At 50.5% G+C, this 14,767-nt stretch overlaps 5 protein-coding genes across 5 annotated transcripts; 3 read left to right on the top strand and 2 right to left on the bottom strand.

The window, feature by feature from the left end:
* Positions 1 to 1,142: 1,142 nt before the first annotated feature.
* On the bottom strand, positions 1,143 to 2,096 carry N7477_002873 (uncharacterized protein; the record flags this gene model as incomplete). The annotated part of the gene is made up of 1 exon (XM_056964536.1): positions 1,143 to 2,096. One exon carries the CDS (start codon positions 2,094 to 2,096, stop codon positions 1,143 to 1,145), a length of 954 nt encoding a protein of 317 aa, XP_056824489.1.
* A 2,636-nt stretch (positions 2,097 to 4,732) lies between these two features.
* Positions 4,733 to 7,990, top strand: N7477_002872 (endonuclease/exonuclease/phosphatase family protein; the record flags this gene model as incomplete). The annotated part of the gene is made up of 8 exons (XM_056964535.1): positions 4,733 to 5,417; positions 5,475 to 5,592; positions 5,688 to 5,842; positions 5,892 to 6,337; positions 6,388 to 6,712; positions 7,116 to 7,209; positions 7,297 to 7,442; positions 7,833 to 7,990. The coding sequence occupies 8 exons, from the start codon at positions 4,733 to 4,735 to the stop codon at positions 7,988 to 7,990; spliced, it is 2,127 nt and encodes a 708-aa protein (XP_056824488.1).
* A 414-nt stretch (positions 7,991 to 8,404) lies between these two features.
* N7477_002871 (uncharacterized protein) lies at positions 8,405 to 9,361 on the bottom strand (the record flags this gene model as incomplete). The annotated part of the gene is made up of 4 exons (XM_056964534.1): positions 8,405 to 8,636; positions 8,707 to 8,867; positions 8,982 to 9,079; positions 9,241 to 9,361. 4 exons carry the CDS (start codon positions 9,359 to 9,361, stop codon positions 8,405 to 8,407), a joined length of 612 nt encoding a protein of 203 aa, XP_056824487.1.
* Positions 9,362 to 9,648: 287 nt separating this feature from the next.
* sit2 (putative siderochrome-iron transporter) lies at positions 9,649 to 11,614 on the top strand (the record flags this gene model as incomplete). The annotated part of the gene is made up of 2 exons (XM_056964533.1): positions 9,649 to 9,983; positions 10,060 to 11,614. The coding sequence occupies 2 exons, from the start codon at positions 9,649 to 9,651 to the stop codon at positions 11,612 to 11,614; spliced, it is 1,890 nt and encodes a 629-aa protein (XP_056824486.1).
* Positions 11,615 to 12,096: 482 nt separating this feature from the next.
* N7477_002869 (GH92 family glycosyl hydrolase) lies at positions 12,097 to 14,511 on the top strand (the record flags this gene model as incomplete). The annotated part of the gene is made up of 1 exon (XM_056964532.1): positions 12,097 to 14,511. The coding sequence occupies one exon, from the start codon at positions 12,097 to 12,099 to the stop codon at positions 14,509 to 14,511; it is 2,415 nt and encodes an 804-aa protein (XP_056824485.1).
* Between the last annotated feature and the right edge of the window lie 256 nt (positions 14,512 to 14,767).

Here is a 14,767-nt window from a genome sequence, read left to right as displayed (position 1 = left end):
GGGAGAACTTCATGAGGTGGAAGATCATGGAAGCATAACGGGAGTAAGACGGGTTAAGTCCACACGGGATTCGGAAGTAAGGTCGACTTTCAGTCCGCCATGCAGCGAATTATCCACTAATTCTTTGAGTGCTGCTCCCTCCTGGATTCAGCCGTATGAATGAACTAGCCTGTTTGGCTTTATGCAGACCTTGAGTGCGCATTGCCCGACGGAGTTGAGGATCAATTGTGTATAAATCTTGTGCATAAGAGATTCTGTGACTATGCGCGGGGTTAATCCCACATGAGACGTGTGGCTTTGTGATCAGAAGGCATAAGCTTAGAGCCAAGTCTGAACGCTGTTGGTGGACGGGGCCGTGAATAGGAGGGTCTATGCTTATCTCTTGGCTTCAGACTATGTGTCCTTCTCGCATTTTGACGACTCGAAGGACTAGTGAATGGAAGCTACGTGTAGAAAATCAGCACACCTTGTATCCGAATCCCAATTTTCCAATGATTCGTGCTGTAGTTGGGGGCTACCCCAGACCCGCGCCACAAAAAAGGGGGGTGCGAGTGGAGACCGGTGGAGCCCCCCCGCGTCAGTGTTTCTTTGCATGCTCCCAATTGCGTACTGGCACGGACACACCATCTGCCCTTGATCGGGCTTCTCGGCCGATGGATCTCATTGGTTGTGCCATCTGGCACGGCAAGAGATGTCAAGTGCTCTCTGCTCTGATTCCAAATCGCTGATAGAATCGCGCCCCAAACGCTTTCTAGGCCGGCTTCGGAGCTCGATGGCCCGAATATCGACGGTGCTTCTGGCATGACATCTGAACATGGTAGCAACAAACAGCCCATGCTTTGCAATAGCCTATAGTGAGATCCTTGGACAGACTTCAATGCGAGAAATGGGATCAGGGCGATGCGAAAACCAAGAGCTGAGCTCGACACGCGGTAGCTTAAACATGTCTTTTCGCCGTGGTGGGTAGCAGGTTACACCACGTGTTAATAACAAAGGTGTGGAATATACTGTGATTTGGATGATTGCATGTGACTCATGGGAAGAAAATGTTCGATAAGAATATATCTGAGCTTCTTGGGTATATGATTACCATGTAAGCTATAGACAAATCTCCAATATGCCTTCCTCATGAATAATCACTTCTAATTCTCGTCTTCAGCCCTTCGAATGATCAGCCAGAGACTCTTACGAAAACCCATGTCTTCCTCCGCTGCGCCAGATTCCATGCTAGACGAAGGATCCTGATACTTCGCATCGTTCCTCTTCTTCAACGCCGCGTTAAAGCGGGTCAGCCTAGACTTCGAAGTCCAAGGCTTAATATACAACTCAAGCTCGGCAATCCACGGCTGCAGAACTCGAATTCGACGTTGCTGCAAATCGAGTTCCTGCGATTCGTCCACTGGAGCGGTGGAGAGCTCGCCCAGCTGTTGAATCAGAGATGCGTGTTTGTTGACTTTGCCCTGAGAGTCTAAAATGGGAATCTTTGCGATATGGGCTAAAGCGTCCAACTTGGCAATTTCAGCTTTTAGGCCATGCGGCGCAAATAGCTCCTTGTTGGCTTGTCGCATGGCCGTGTCGGATCGACTCTTCGAGATCCCTTGCCCACCAAGATTTGCCAGCCCGCTGACTGCTGAGCCAATCCAGTGGAGAGGAAATAAGATGGGCACGGATTTGAGGATGCCACCTGTTGCATCTAGCACCTGCATAGGCGGGCTGGTGGTCATGACATCGTTCAGCTCATCCAAGAAAGCGAGGAATTTGTCCTTGGGAATATTATGCTCGTTCAACACGGGCGCATAGGAGCGGAGAAAAGGAGACTCGCGAGCGTAGTCGATGGCTGGGATAGCGATGGGCCGACGATGACTTGAAGATGGTGTCACTGGAGCTGATGACGAACCTTGCTGAGGGGTAACAGTTGAGGCTTCAGTATAACCGGCCTCTCGAGCCTTGGAGTAGCCTGATTTGGGAGCTGCTGAGCTTTCAGCTGGTCCATGCGCTGAATACGGCGGGGGTTCTTGATCTTCTGGCGCAGTGTTTACCGCGGTGGAATCTTGATTCAAGTGCTCAGATGTATCCTGAGACATTTTCTCAGCCATTCTGATGAAGATGTAGAAATTTTGTCGTGGGTGGTTCCAGCTCAATCGAATGCTAGGGAAATCGGTGGGGGAGTGCAGTCTGCGTCACTGGCTGGGTTGCGGTAGAGGCTTGCCGGTGAAATTGTGGTGCTCTCAGGGCTATGCAAACTTGAGGTCAATTCAAGCATTTATTTGGGCTTATAGCAAAGTCTTAAGGAGCATGCGACAAAACTTTCTGCTGAAACAATTCCAGACGTCAGCCCTCAAAGGCTGTGCTCTTATCGCGGATAACGCTATTCCAATTCTGGTATTCTGCGCGAGATAGCCATTCTGGTGCATGTAGCGCATTAGGTTATTAGGTCAGGGGTTGACCCAACGACCTGACGAGAGCGACTTATTTATGACTGGTAATCGCTAGTAGGTTATACAGTCGTCTTGATATCTTGACATAGTGACTTCAGTCATATGACTACTAAAAGCTAATTAGGTCGAAATTGGACCAACTTCTTTGATCTTAGAAGCTTCCAAAATTTACTATTAGTAGTAATTAAATAAACATAGAATCATGATAATTCCTAAAAAGATCAGTGACCTAATAACCTATTAAGCTCTTGTCATATTTGTCGGCCCTCAAAATATTTTGAGGGCCAACCGGGTCGGGTAGGTAGAGCCCGCCCTCCGCCCGCAAAACTGCGGGTCCGTGGGCGGCCCTCAAGGGCGGCTCGCGGGCGGTTATGAGGTCTACTGGCCTGTGACAGTTTAAAGCTAAGCGATAGTCTAGATTATACGTATAGCTTATATAAATAGCTTATAGATACTTAGCTTACCTATCCCCTTCTAATATTATAGCCCTTTAAGATATTTCCCGAAGTATCCGCGGACAAAATATGTACCTGACTAGTCTCACCGCATGCGAATACCTACGCATACATCCGCATCACATATCTTGCTATATTCAGACGCCTTTTTCATCATATTTGTCTTGCGACGGTACTGTCTTTGACGAATCGATTTTCTTATAGAGGTTTTATTGGATCGGGTTCTTTCCTAAGTAGCCATTAGAAGATGATGTCTTGCTCTTTGAGATTTCTTGAATAGAATAACACTTGTCAGATAGAGGGCCGAGAGTAGTGCTTTTAAAGCTGGTTGAAAGGAGAAGCACAATGAATAGAGGTCCTAAAATCTAAGTGCGAAAAAGTGAAAATTTGAACCTTCGATACGGAAAGAAAGACATAATTTTCATCATAAAAAGAAACTTAGTCTTACGGTGATTCACGTTATAAAGACAAAAATGGCACGTTAACCGCCCTGGAAAAATTGCCGTCACTATATGGGTCGCTAGTTCATTTTCGCAAATAGGGGTGGGCAATAAAATCTTTCTACGTAAATCGGTGAAAGGGTTGAACCAATATTCTAAGGGTTTTCCGTTATTGCCTATAGTAAATTAGTGTACAACGTGATAGTCTACAAGCAGGAAACTGGTATACTATTTCAGTTCAAATCCTCTCTGTAACACAAAATGTATAGCAAGAAAGTACTACGATTAGTTAATTCCGAGAGATAGGAAGCCAGATCTTGACCCCCTCATCCTGAACTGAGGACAAAGTGTTCAAATGAGGCTGCAATAGACTGTTGCGCCTAAATAGTGAAGGCTGCGAGACCCCAAAGAGTGTCGGTAGCAAATGGCCCGGATCGGCTATTTCGGTAAGTGGATCGCTATCCCCAAACGGTGCAGGCAGCGGGACACCAAAGAGTGTCGCGGAGACTACGTAATGAAATTGGCCATTCCTTCATCTGATACAATTATGAGGACCAACGCAGCGGAATGCTGTGCTTCTTTTCTTCCCCGCCTGGTTAGGTAGCGGTAATGAATTAACTGTGCTCGACTGGGCGCTGTTGACGTGAGGTGGGCTTACAGCCGGCCTGAGGATGGGTCAAATGGCCGTCATGTGCAGGATCTGATGCTGGAAGACCGCGAAGAATTGGTCAGTCTGTTTGACCAAGGCGCTACGATCTATGTGTGGCAGCACGGGCGTCAGGAACGGGGTGCGCCAGGCCTGCAAGGACATTTACCGGGAGAGGAAACGCCAATTGCGTTAGGAGGCACGGGAACGTGGCGAGGATGTCGCTCTTGGCGAGGACGAGGATGCTGCGGCGGAGAAGTTGTTGGATAATCTAAAGACAAAGGAGCGATACGCGACGGATGTATTTAGTTGATCGGATGTAGAGGTAACCAGCCACAATTCGCAGTCTGCCAATTGCCAGCCTCGGGAATGACATTCAGGTCCCAGTAGACTTGGCATTCTCCTTACATCATGAACACTGCGGCTGGTGTTGCGTTCACGGGCCCTCTTGGCGTGCTTGGCGGCGGCTTGGCTCTACAACGTGGCTAGAACATGGGCTTCACTAGGGCCCGTTACTGGTGCAAGGGGCCGGGATATCGGGATTACCCTGGAAATAATCTAACTTCATCCTACGAGCACGATAGTCTAGATAGTCAGTCAAATCACTGTATCCAAGCCCAATTGCCCGGCATCCGCCGAGGCAATTACCCCTTACTATACTGAATATATATAAAAATGAGCCTTGTGCCTATGTCTCAGGCCTCACAATCTTACAAAGGAGGCCCTCACTCTGGGTAAGTCGGTAAAATAAAAATGATGTTAAAGGCAGTCTCCCTCTTCCTCTGCGTCTCGGCGCTCCTCGCCTCCACCTCGGCCCTAACCATCAGCGAAATCAATGGAAACCGCTACCTCTCGGCCTACGCAGACCAAACAGTCACCAACATCCAAGGCCTGGTAACAGCCAAAAGCACCGCAGGCTTCTACCTGCGCTCCACAGCCCCAGACCACGACGACGCCACCTCGGAATCAATCTATGTTTATGGCAGCGCCGGCGCCCGCAATGTCTCCGTCGGCGATATCATCACCCTGTCGGGCAAGGTAGCGGAGTACCGCTCCTCGCCGTCGTACGTGTATCAAACGGAACTCACCTCGGCATCAGCCATCACCGTCATCTCAAGCGGCAATGAGGTCGTGCCGCTGGTGCTCGGGAAGGGTGGGAAGGGTAGCCGGACCCCGCCCACCAAGCAGTTCTCCGCTCTGGATGGGGGGGATGTGCTGTCTGTGCCGAACAATGTGAGTCTGATTAGCAGGGAGAATCCGAAGTTGAACCCTGGAAAGTTCGGGATGGATTTTTGGGAGAGTCTGAGTGGCGAGTTGGTCAGGATGGAGAATGTGAGGGCCATTGCGAAGCCGAATACTTATGGCGATACGTGGGTGCTTGGAGATTGGAAGGTTAGTGGGGAGAATGAGAGGGGTGGGTTGACCATGACAAATAAGGGTTTGTCTCTCCAGAATTTCCTGTCGATAAGCCGTGGACGAGCTGCTAATGACTTAGATTCGAACCCCGAGGCTGTCCTCGTTGGGTCTCCGCTGGATGGCAGTAAGAATCCTAAGGATACCAAGCTGGGGGATGCAATTGGCGACATCACCGGCATCATCACGGCGGCGTACGGGTACTATGCGCTTCTTCCCTGACTAAATTGAATGTTACCGGGTCGAAGACGACGGCCGCTGCTCCTACGAATCTGGAGTCCGCTGGAACCTGCAGCGCTCTGACGTTTGGCGTGTACAATGTCAACAACCTCGCTCCTAGCTCGAAGACGCTGCCCAAGATTGCCCAGCACATTGTGCAGTATCTGAAGAGTCCAACGCTGGTTTTTCTGCAGGAAATTCAGGATGATGACGGGCCGACTAATGACGGCGGTATATCTTCCTCCCTTCCTGCCTGCCGAACGAGCTAATGCTATTGCAGTGGTATCCGCCAACAAGACTCTCTCGACCCTCGTGCAGGCCATCACCAACCAAGGCGGCGCCAACTACTCCTTCATCGATATTGACCCGATCAACAAGCAGGACGGCGGCCAACCAGGCGGTAACATCCGCGTCAGCTACCTGTACGACCCCTCTGTGATTCGCCTGCGCAACGCCAATCCCGGCTCCAACACCGACGCCAACGAGGTCCTCGCTGGCCCCGAACTCAAGTACAACCCCGGCCTGATCGACCCGTCCAATGACGCCTGGCACGACAGCCGCAAACCGCTGGCCGCAGCCTGGGAAACGCTCGACGGCAAGAACAAGTTCTTCACGGTGAATGTGCATTTTATGAGTAAGGGAGGTGGGTCGTCGATCGAGGGCGATGCCCGCCCGCCGGTGAACGGGGGCGTTGCCACGCGTGAGGCGCAGGCGAAGCTCGTTGCTGTACGTTTGTCCTCCCTCTCTAATTTGGATCGATACTAACGGGATGAAAGGACTTTACATCGTCCATCCTGGCCCAAGACCACAAAGCCAAGATCATCGCCTCGGGCGACTTCAACGAATTCACCTTTGCGCAGCCGTTGGAAACATTCCTGCATGAATCCGGTCTTAAGGATCTCGAAGAGGTAGCTAACATTAAGCCCACGGAGCGGTACACTTATCTTTTTGATATGAACTGCCAACAGCTGGACCACATGTTTGTGAGCTCGGAGCTGGCAAAAAAGGCCAAGATGCAACACCTGCATATCAACACCTGGGTGTCGTACGATGACCAGGCGAGCGACCATGATCCTACGGTGGCGTTGCTGAATGTGTGTAGTAAATAATTGTTGTTATTTATCATGTATCGCAAGAGCAATGGCTTCGACTACGGTACATCAAAGCAACTATTATTCACAGCAAGAATATCATATTAGCCAAATCAGGATCAATCTCCGGCAACCGGGCGTCAGTGTCATAGCATCCATAAAATGATTACAATATATACACTCTCTCGGGTGGAGGGTCCGGAGGGTCACCCGCGGGTGAGTGCCAGGTCTAATTCACACTCCCGCCAGCCGGCATTACCTTCCACCGCCTGATCTGCCGCTCAGAATCCAAATTGAAGGTCCCCTAACCGCCATACAACGGCCTTTACCACATTTCCCGTGAAGTCTGGATCTTCACGACCGAACATTCCCACAGCCAGCAGGTCTGGAGCTAGCATAATTAACGTATCAAGTCGTATATGGACGAGATGTGTGTCCAGATGCGCCGGGTGATCTAGTGGTGCAGGATGAGTACTTGGGCTGGATGCCAGAGAAGCGTCCGGATGAGTAAGCCTACACCAAACTCTCTTAATGGAGGCAACTAGCTCTTGAATTCCAACAGCTAATCATCTCTCTGCCATTGATTAAAATTAGGTTGATTGACGATTATGGTGTAACATTTGACCGTCTTGTCCCAGCTGTCGACACCAACCCTGAGGTGTTACAGATTAGTATTATTGAGATTGAGGATGATCATGGTGTTTATGCAAACACATGGCTTTTATTTGCAGTCGATGCGGGTGAGTCTGTTGGGAACAAAGTCCTCGCAGAGCCGCGATGTTGCCAGAAGAGAAAAGGACCGCTGGCGAGTGAATGCCCTTAGAAACTAGAGGATTCGCGGGCGGGAACAATTGAAAGAAGAAATCGATTTGGACAATTATAACTAAAACGGTAGACCATGTATCACAACCACTTCTCAAAGCGTCAATTTTGAATCGGAAATTCAAGCCTTGAAAACAATACCACAATACATTTGATAGATAAGAATGGTGAACACCACTCAATCACCGAATGTCGATTTACATGGCCATAAGCCGAGGGGTTCGGAGTCAAGAAATCTCTATTCCATCGTTTTCCCACTCACCTGACACCGGTCAAGACCTGTAGTGAATTGCAATATTGTGGGACAGGTCTGTCAAGCGGCTTCCGTGGGGAACAATTTTCCTCGGCTGGTCTTGCGCATGGTGCTTCGGCGCCTGCGCAGAAAGGCTTCGTACAAATCATGATCATCGCCACTTATTCGGACGAACTAGATGCATTGGCAAATATTCCGGCAGATTTTGCCTAGGCAAAAACATTTGCCAGTGGAGAGGGGCGAAGCCAAGTTCGAGAAATTCCACAGTGAATGGTGGTCAGTCTCAGGCGGCCACGAGTTATACGGTTCGGCGTTCAGCCAAGACTCTAGAAAAATGATCAGATAACGTGAAACCCGGTTTACAGACCCTGCATGAGAAGACTGAGTGGAGCCGCTCGTCGGGACCATTCGGCAGTGTGGTCGAAGCTTCGATCAATGTGCCCGAAGGGGGGGGCTCCACATCATGATTAGTGGCTTCGCTAGATATGCCCAAAAACAACATCTTCCAAACTTCACGGCATGAGCCTGAAATCACGTAAGAGATTGGATCGGTGCCGCATTAGCCGAAAACCTGCTCCAAGTCTCGTCGGATTGGAAAAAAAAATAAAAAATCTGATTAGATCAAGATTAGATGCGGCAAATGATCGATTGGGTGAGCTGGGTATGCCATCCCTGGATGGACGTGAGACAAGGTTCTTGCCACAGGCGGAGAAGAAGCTCGGGCATGCCAAGCGTGTCACCCTTCGTAACCTTTCCTGTTTGATGCGATGACTGGGCAATTTCGCCAGGCTTCACGGGCGAGTTGCCTACAGAGTGGACAGTCGAGTGGACAATAGCCCGTGAGAAGGGATCGTGTGGCCTAAAAAAAATTGAAGGCTAGGCCCGAGCACGTCACTAGGGCTATTGAGCTGGTCACTTCATGGTCCCACAATTGGGTCATGTCTGTCAGCGCGGTGAATCGGCATGCTTCGGACACGCCGGCATCTGCGCGGTCGCGGCGTGTCCCTCCCAGACCATCCATGGACTTGGTATCTTTCCAGTCGCTAGAATATATTGCGATGGAGGCTGTGCTGGGATTCTTAGCCGAATTCTGATAAGAATCAGTGACGCCGTGCACATTTTTCCTTTAGTCAAGGACCCACCTGCCAGAGATCATTGTCTTGGGAGCACTAGCTCTGGAAACTCACAGCGACTCAGAACTCACGGTTGTCGCCCTCGGTAGAGACATTGGACGGTACTTTGATGGGACCAAACAAAATTCGTCGGCTCCCGCCTGGTAACCGGTCGAGCTCTCCTCTACGACTATAGTCGTAGCCACAGGTTCAACAATCATAAACAAAGAAAGGTCTCTGAATAGAATGATCTTTTGATCATGCATCATAGACTCTTCTAATGTACCTGTAGAAAAAGAAGTCGCACGCAAACGGAGGACTGCATCGGGCGACACTGTTACTTCGACTAACCGCATTTGGAGGAGCCGGGTTCCTGACCAATTGAATCGCTAGACCACACCCACCATTGCGTGATCCGATTGGTCACTAGCTTGTTATCTGATGGGCCTCGGATTATCTGATCAGTCTCCATGTGTGGAAATCCTTTTACGGTTCCTTGGTTTCTGGGTTCCATGCGCTCCGTTGCACTTTTCAAGAAAAGCTAGGCGCTTCTAGCGGCATTTCCTTTGCCCGGTGCTTGAAGCTCGAAGATCTTCTGCTTTAAGAGCCGCCGTGCCGCTGTCTCTCCCACCTGTGCTTCGCAACCCCACGCTGATCCCTCTATTCTCTCTCCACCCTTTGACCGCTCTTTGGCTCTATCTGGGGTCTAGGATCTATCGTCCCCCTACATCGCGGCCTATTGGTCGCTGGGGTTTTAGGATGGGTGCTCTCGACAACGTGCGTGGTCGCGATGAAGGTGGCCGCTTCACTAGCACCATTGTCGACTCTGAGATCACGTATGGGGAGAAGCATGCCCATTCGGCGGAATCTGGTGCTGAGCGCGCCGACAGCAAGGGTTCTTCTCCTGCGGCATATGAAGCCAACACTAGCGACGGCTCCGAGAACTCTTTCGGCGTCAATGGCATCGACGACGACGTCAAGGAAGCTGAGAGGAACCCCGATCATGTTACAGACCAGGCTGGTTTAGGTCAGCAGAAAGCTGAAGCTGCCGCCTTGGTCTGGAGCCGTCCGGTTGTCTTCGGTCTCTACGCATGGTAAGCAGCCAATCCCTGACCGGATATATTCCGGGAATTTGGTCAATTGTATGTCTAATAATTCCTCCCACTTTAGGATCTGGGTTTGTTTCTTCATGCTAGCTCTGCACTCCGCCATTAGCGGTACCCTCATCAACTACGTCTACTCCAGCTTCCAGTCCGCCCCACAAGTCTCTACTTCCTACATCCTGTCTACAGTCATCGGTGGTGTGCTGAAGTTACCTCTGGCTAAGACCCTCCACCTCTGGGGCCGCGCGGAGGCCTTGGTGTTTTCGACTGCCATTTATATTCTGGGTATGATCATTTTGGCTGCTTGCAATGGCCCCAATGCATTCGCGGCCGGTTATGTGCTGTATTGGATTGGTTACTATTGTATGTATCTGATTCTTGACATTTTCGTGGCGGATACCACGGGTCTTCGTTCGCGTGCCTTTGCATTTGCATTTGCATCGACTCCTTTCATTTGTACTGCATTCACCGGATCCTTGGCTGCTGAGCACATCTACAATCTGGCCGGCTGGCGCTGGGGTTACGGCATGTTCTGCATCATCCAGCCTGCCGTTTTCTTGCCTTTGGCTGCCATCTTCAAGTTCTACGAAAAAAAGGCTATCAAGATGGGTGTTTGGCAGCCCCGCTCCAGCAGCCGCACCAGGATGGAGTCAATCGTTCACTACATCCACGAGTTTGATGTGGTTGGTGCCTTCCTGCTTATGGCGGCTTGGGTGATGTTCCTACTGCCCTTCAGTCTGGCCCAGTATGGCCGCTCTCAGTACTCTAGCGCCACCTTTATTGCCCTGGTGGTAATTGGATTCTGTATGCTCTTCGTCTTCGCTGCCTGGGAGAAGTGGTTCGCCCGTACCCACTTCATCCGCTATGAGCTGCTTCGCCGACGCACCATTCTCGGTGCTTGCATCTGTGCAGCTACTCTGTACTTCAGCTTTTACCTGTGGGACCAGTACTTCTACAACTATGTCCTAATTACTTATAACCTGGACATCACAAAGGCTGGATACATGGTTCAAATCTACAATGTTGGCTCTTGCTTCTGGTCCCCATTGCTTGGTGTCTTCATCTGGGCTACTCGTCGCTTCAAGTACGTCTGCCTGTTCTTCGGTGTTCCTCTGATGCTCCTAGGCTCTGGCCTGATGATCTATTTCCGCGGCGGAGACCACGGCATCGGTTACATTATCATGTGCCAGATTTTCATTGCTTTCGCTGGCGGTACTCTGGTCATTGGTGAGGATATGGCCGTCATGGCTGGCGGTGGTCGTGAAGGCACACCGATGATGCTTGCCCTTATCGGCCTGTTCTCAAGTATCGGTGGTGCTATTGGATATGCGGTCTCTGCCGCTATCTATAACAACACGTTCGTGAGCGCGCTCGCCAGCCAGCTGCCCGATGACCTCAAAGGCAACGCTACTCAGATCTATATGGACGGCATAACCACCCAGGATGCATATCCCGTTGGATCCGTTCTCCGTGACGCCACCATCCACGCTTGGGGGTACTCCCAACGTATGAATTGCATTGCCTCGACCTGCATCTTGGTTCTTTTGATTCCCGCCGTAGGCATGTGGAAGAATTACGACGTCGGTAAGAAGCAGAACAAGGGAACTATGGTCTTCCAGTGAAGAGCGCCTGACACGATCACGAACTCCTGGTTCTCGAAAGGGAATTCTCCGAACTTGATGGAAGATGCATCCTGGCCCTAGCGGGTCCTGAACTGGACGAGAAAAAAAAGATCTGTACAATCACATTGTATATACCTCTATTCAAATTTTCACATATTTACAGCTTCTGTCCTTGCAGCAGACTCTTTCGTCCATAATATATCTCTTGACTTCACATTTTGTTATCATACAAACTGCCTCATACAAACAGCCAACCCCGCTTTCACCGCAACCCTTGCGTTAACGCTAACGCTCCACGGTTGCTCCCACCGTCGATCGAATCAACAATGCAACATTGCGACATTACGACATTGCAATTCACATTGCGATTGAGCCACCATGCTTCCATATCATTTTTACGATCGTTCTAATATTCAATCCAGATCCCATTTCTCATGAACAGGACCGGCGACGCGTAAACCGCGCGCTTGACATTCCACGCTATGCCGTTCCTCAAAGGCATCCTCGGCTTAGCTCTCCTTTCAGCAACACTCGCAGCCAAAGATGACCTCATCCACGTAAACCCCCTCATCGGCTCCACAAATGGTGGTAACGTCTTTGCTGGTGCAAGTCTCCCATACGGCCTCGCGAAGCCCGTGGCCGATGTCGACGGGCAGAATACAGGCGGATTCTCAACGGACGGAAGCAATGTCACCGGCTTCTCTCACATGCATGATAGTGGAACAGGCGGGAATCCTTCAATGGGTCAATTTCCTCTATTCCCACAGATCTGTGACGGTAACGCCGTAGATAATTGCAAATTTCCGAAGACTGCGCGTGCGACACCGTACAAGGTGAGCTCAGTGAATGCGAAGCCGGGGTATTTTGCGCTCGAGTTGCAAAGTGGTGTGAAGGCGGAGATGACTTCTTCGCGACGTGCGGCGCTTTATCGGTTTACGTTCCCCGAGCAAAAGACTGCTGAGGGGAAATTGTTGAATCCGTTGATTTCGTTGGATTTGACGGATCTTTGGGATGGTCGGCAGAATGCGACTGTTAGTGTTGACTCGGAAGCTGGAAGGATCCAGGGGAATGGAACCTTTTTGCCAAGCTTTGGAGCTGGGTATTATCAGGCTTTCTTCTGCGCTGACTTTGTCGGCGCGAAGGTGCAGGATAGTGGGATCTGGGTGAATGATCGAGCGGGCTCGGACCCGAAGGAGCTATTTGTTACTCGGGGATTCAACAATTTCTATCTTCAGGCTGGAGGATATATGAGCTTTGAGAGACCCGCTGACGGGGTTGTCACGGCGCGAGTAGGTGTCAGCTATCTAAGCACTGATCAGGCTTGCTCGAACGCCGAGAACGAGATCCCAGATCCGCTCAATGACTTTACAAAACTACGACAACACGCTGAGAATGCGTGGCGCGAGAAGCTCGAACCGATCAAGGTTACTTCAGGCGGCACGAGCGACGATATGCTCGCTGCCTTCTGGAGTGGCATTTACAGAACAATGCTCTCGCCTCAGGACATGACTGGAGAGAACCCTCTTTGGCAGAGTGACGAGCCGTATTTTGACTCCTTCTACTGCCTGTGGGACGCCTTTCGAGCGCAGCACCCGCTCTTGACCATCTTAGATCCTCAGGCCCAGTCCCGCATGGTCCGCAGCCTGCTCGATACCTTCAAGCATGAGGGATGGCTGCCCGATTGCCGCATGTCCCTTTGCAAAGGATGGACACAAGGTGGTTCCAATGCCGATGTGGTCATTGCAGATGCATATGTCAAAAATTTGACCGGTATTGACTGGGAGCTTGCCTACACTGCCATGGTCAATGACGCCGAGAATGAACCTTTGGAATGGTCATATGAAGGACGCGGGGGTCTTCAGAGCTGGAAACGACTGAACTACATTCCATACCTCGACTTTGACTACCTCGGGTTTGGAACAAATTCTCGCAGTATCTCACGAACATTGGAGTATGCCTATAACGACTACGTTCTCTCGATTGTGGCCGAGGGTCTTAACCAGGACGATTACACAAAATACCTGTCTCGCGCCAGCAATTGGCAAAATCTTTTTAAGCCTGATCAGACATCATTCTTGGAAAATGGAACTGACACTGGCTTCAAGGGATTCTTCCAACCCAAGTACCTTAATGGCACCTGGGGCTTCCAAGATCCCATTGCTTGCAGTGCTTTGGCCACATTCTGCTCTCTGACTTCGAACCCGTCTGAGACATTCGAGTCCAGCATTTGGGAGTATCTCTTGTATGGATCACCCCTGCTATCAGCTTCAAATTCACACTTTATATTTTATAGCTATGTTCCTCATGATATTGCCCGATTGATCAAGTTCGTTGGTGGCCCCGAGCAATTTGTGGCTCGCCTCGATTACTTCCACGAGTCAGGTCTGGCCGATATCGGCAACGAGCCCGTCTTTCTTACTGTCTACGAGTACCACTATGCCGGTCGTCCAGCACTCTCCGCCCGTCGGGCCCACAGCTACATCCCCACATCCTTCAATGGAACTCACAGCGGCCTGCCTGGAAATGACGATTCCGGCGCCATGGGCTCCTTCTTGGCCTGGAGCATGATGGGCTTGTTCCCAAACCCAGGACAAAACGTATACCTCATCACTCCCCCGTTCTTCGAAGCGGTTGAAATCACTCACCCAGAAACCAAGCAGACAGCTACCATCCGCAACGTCAACTTCGATAAGACATACCAGAACATATATGTTCAAAGTGCTAAGCTCAATGGCAAGCCATATACAAAGAGCTGGATCGGACATGAATTTTTCACGGAAGACATGACGCTCGAGCTGACGCTGGGTGACAAAGAGAGTAACTGGGGTACAAGCAAGGAGGACTTGCCTCCGAGTTTGAGCGACAGCATCGCACAGGATGAGATGCAGAGTGCATAGATGTAGCTTTGAATTCTTGTCTGCCTTCGAGTTTCCAGCAGCATGGTGTCCAGTGACGGGCGCACCTTTCTGGCGGTCTCAAAAGGTGTCCAGTCGGCCTGTCACTCGAGCCCTCTTAGCTTTCGAGGATCCAAGCTTTTCCCGGAGCATGTCCGATATGGGTCAGAGCATGAGCTGCCATCGATCCCGAATCTTTGATCTCCGGCAAATACCAATGCATTGACATAAAAGATTTTGATTGCGGACCTTCAAAACG

This window comes from Penicillium maclennaniae (genome assembly GCF_028827695.1).
Source record: "Penicillium maclennaniae strain IBT 15551 chromosome Unknown utg000003l:1.0-5670915.0:1.0-5674809.0, whole genome shotgun sequence".
Lineage (NCBI taxonomy): Eukaryota > Fungi > Ascomycota > Eurotiomycetes > Eurotiales > Aspergillaceae > Penicillium > Penicillium maclennaniae.
The sequence above is the reverse complement of the archived record's forward strand: the minus strand, read 5'-3'. Positions and strand labels throughout refer to the sequence as shown.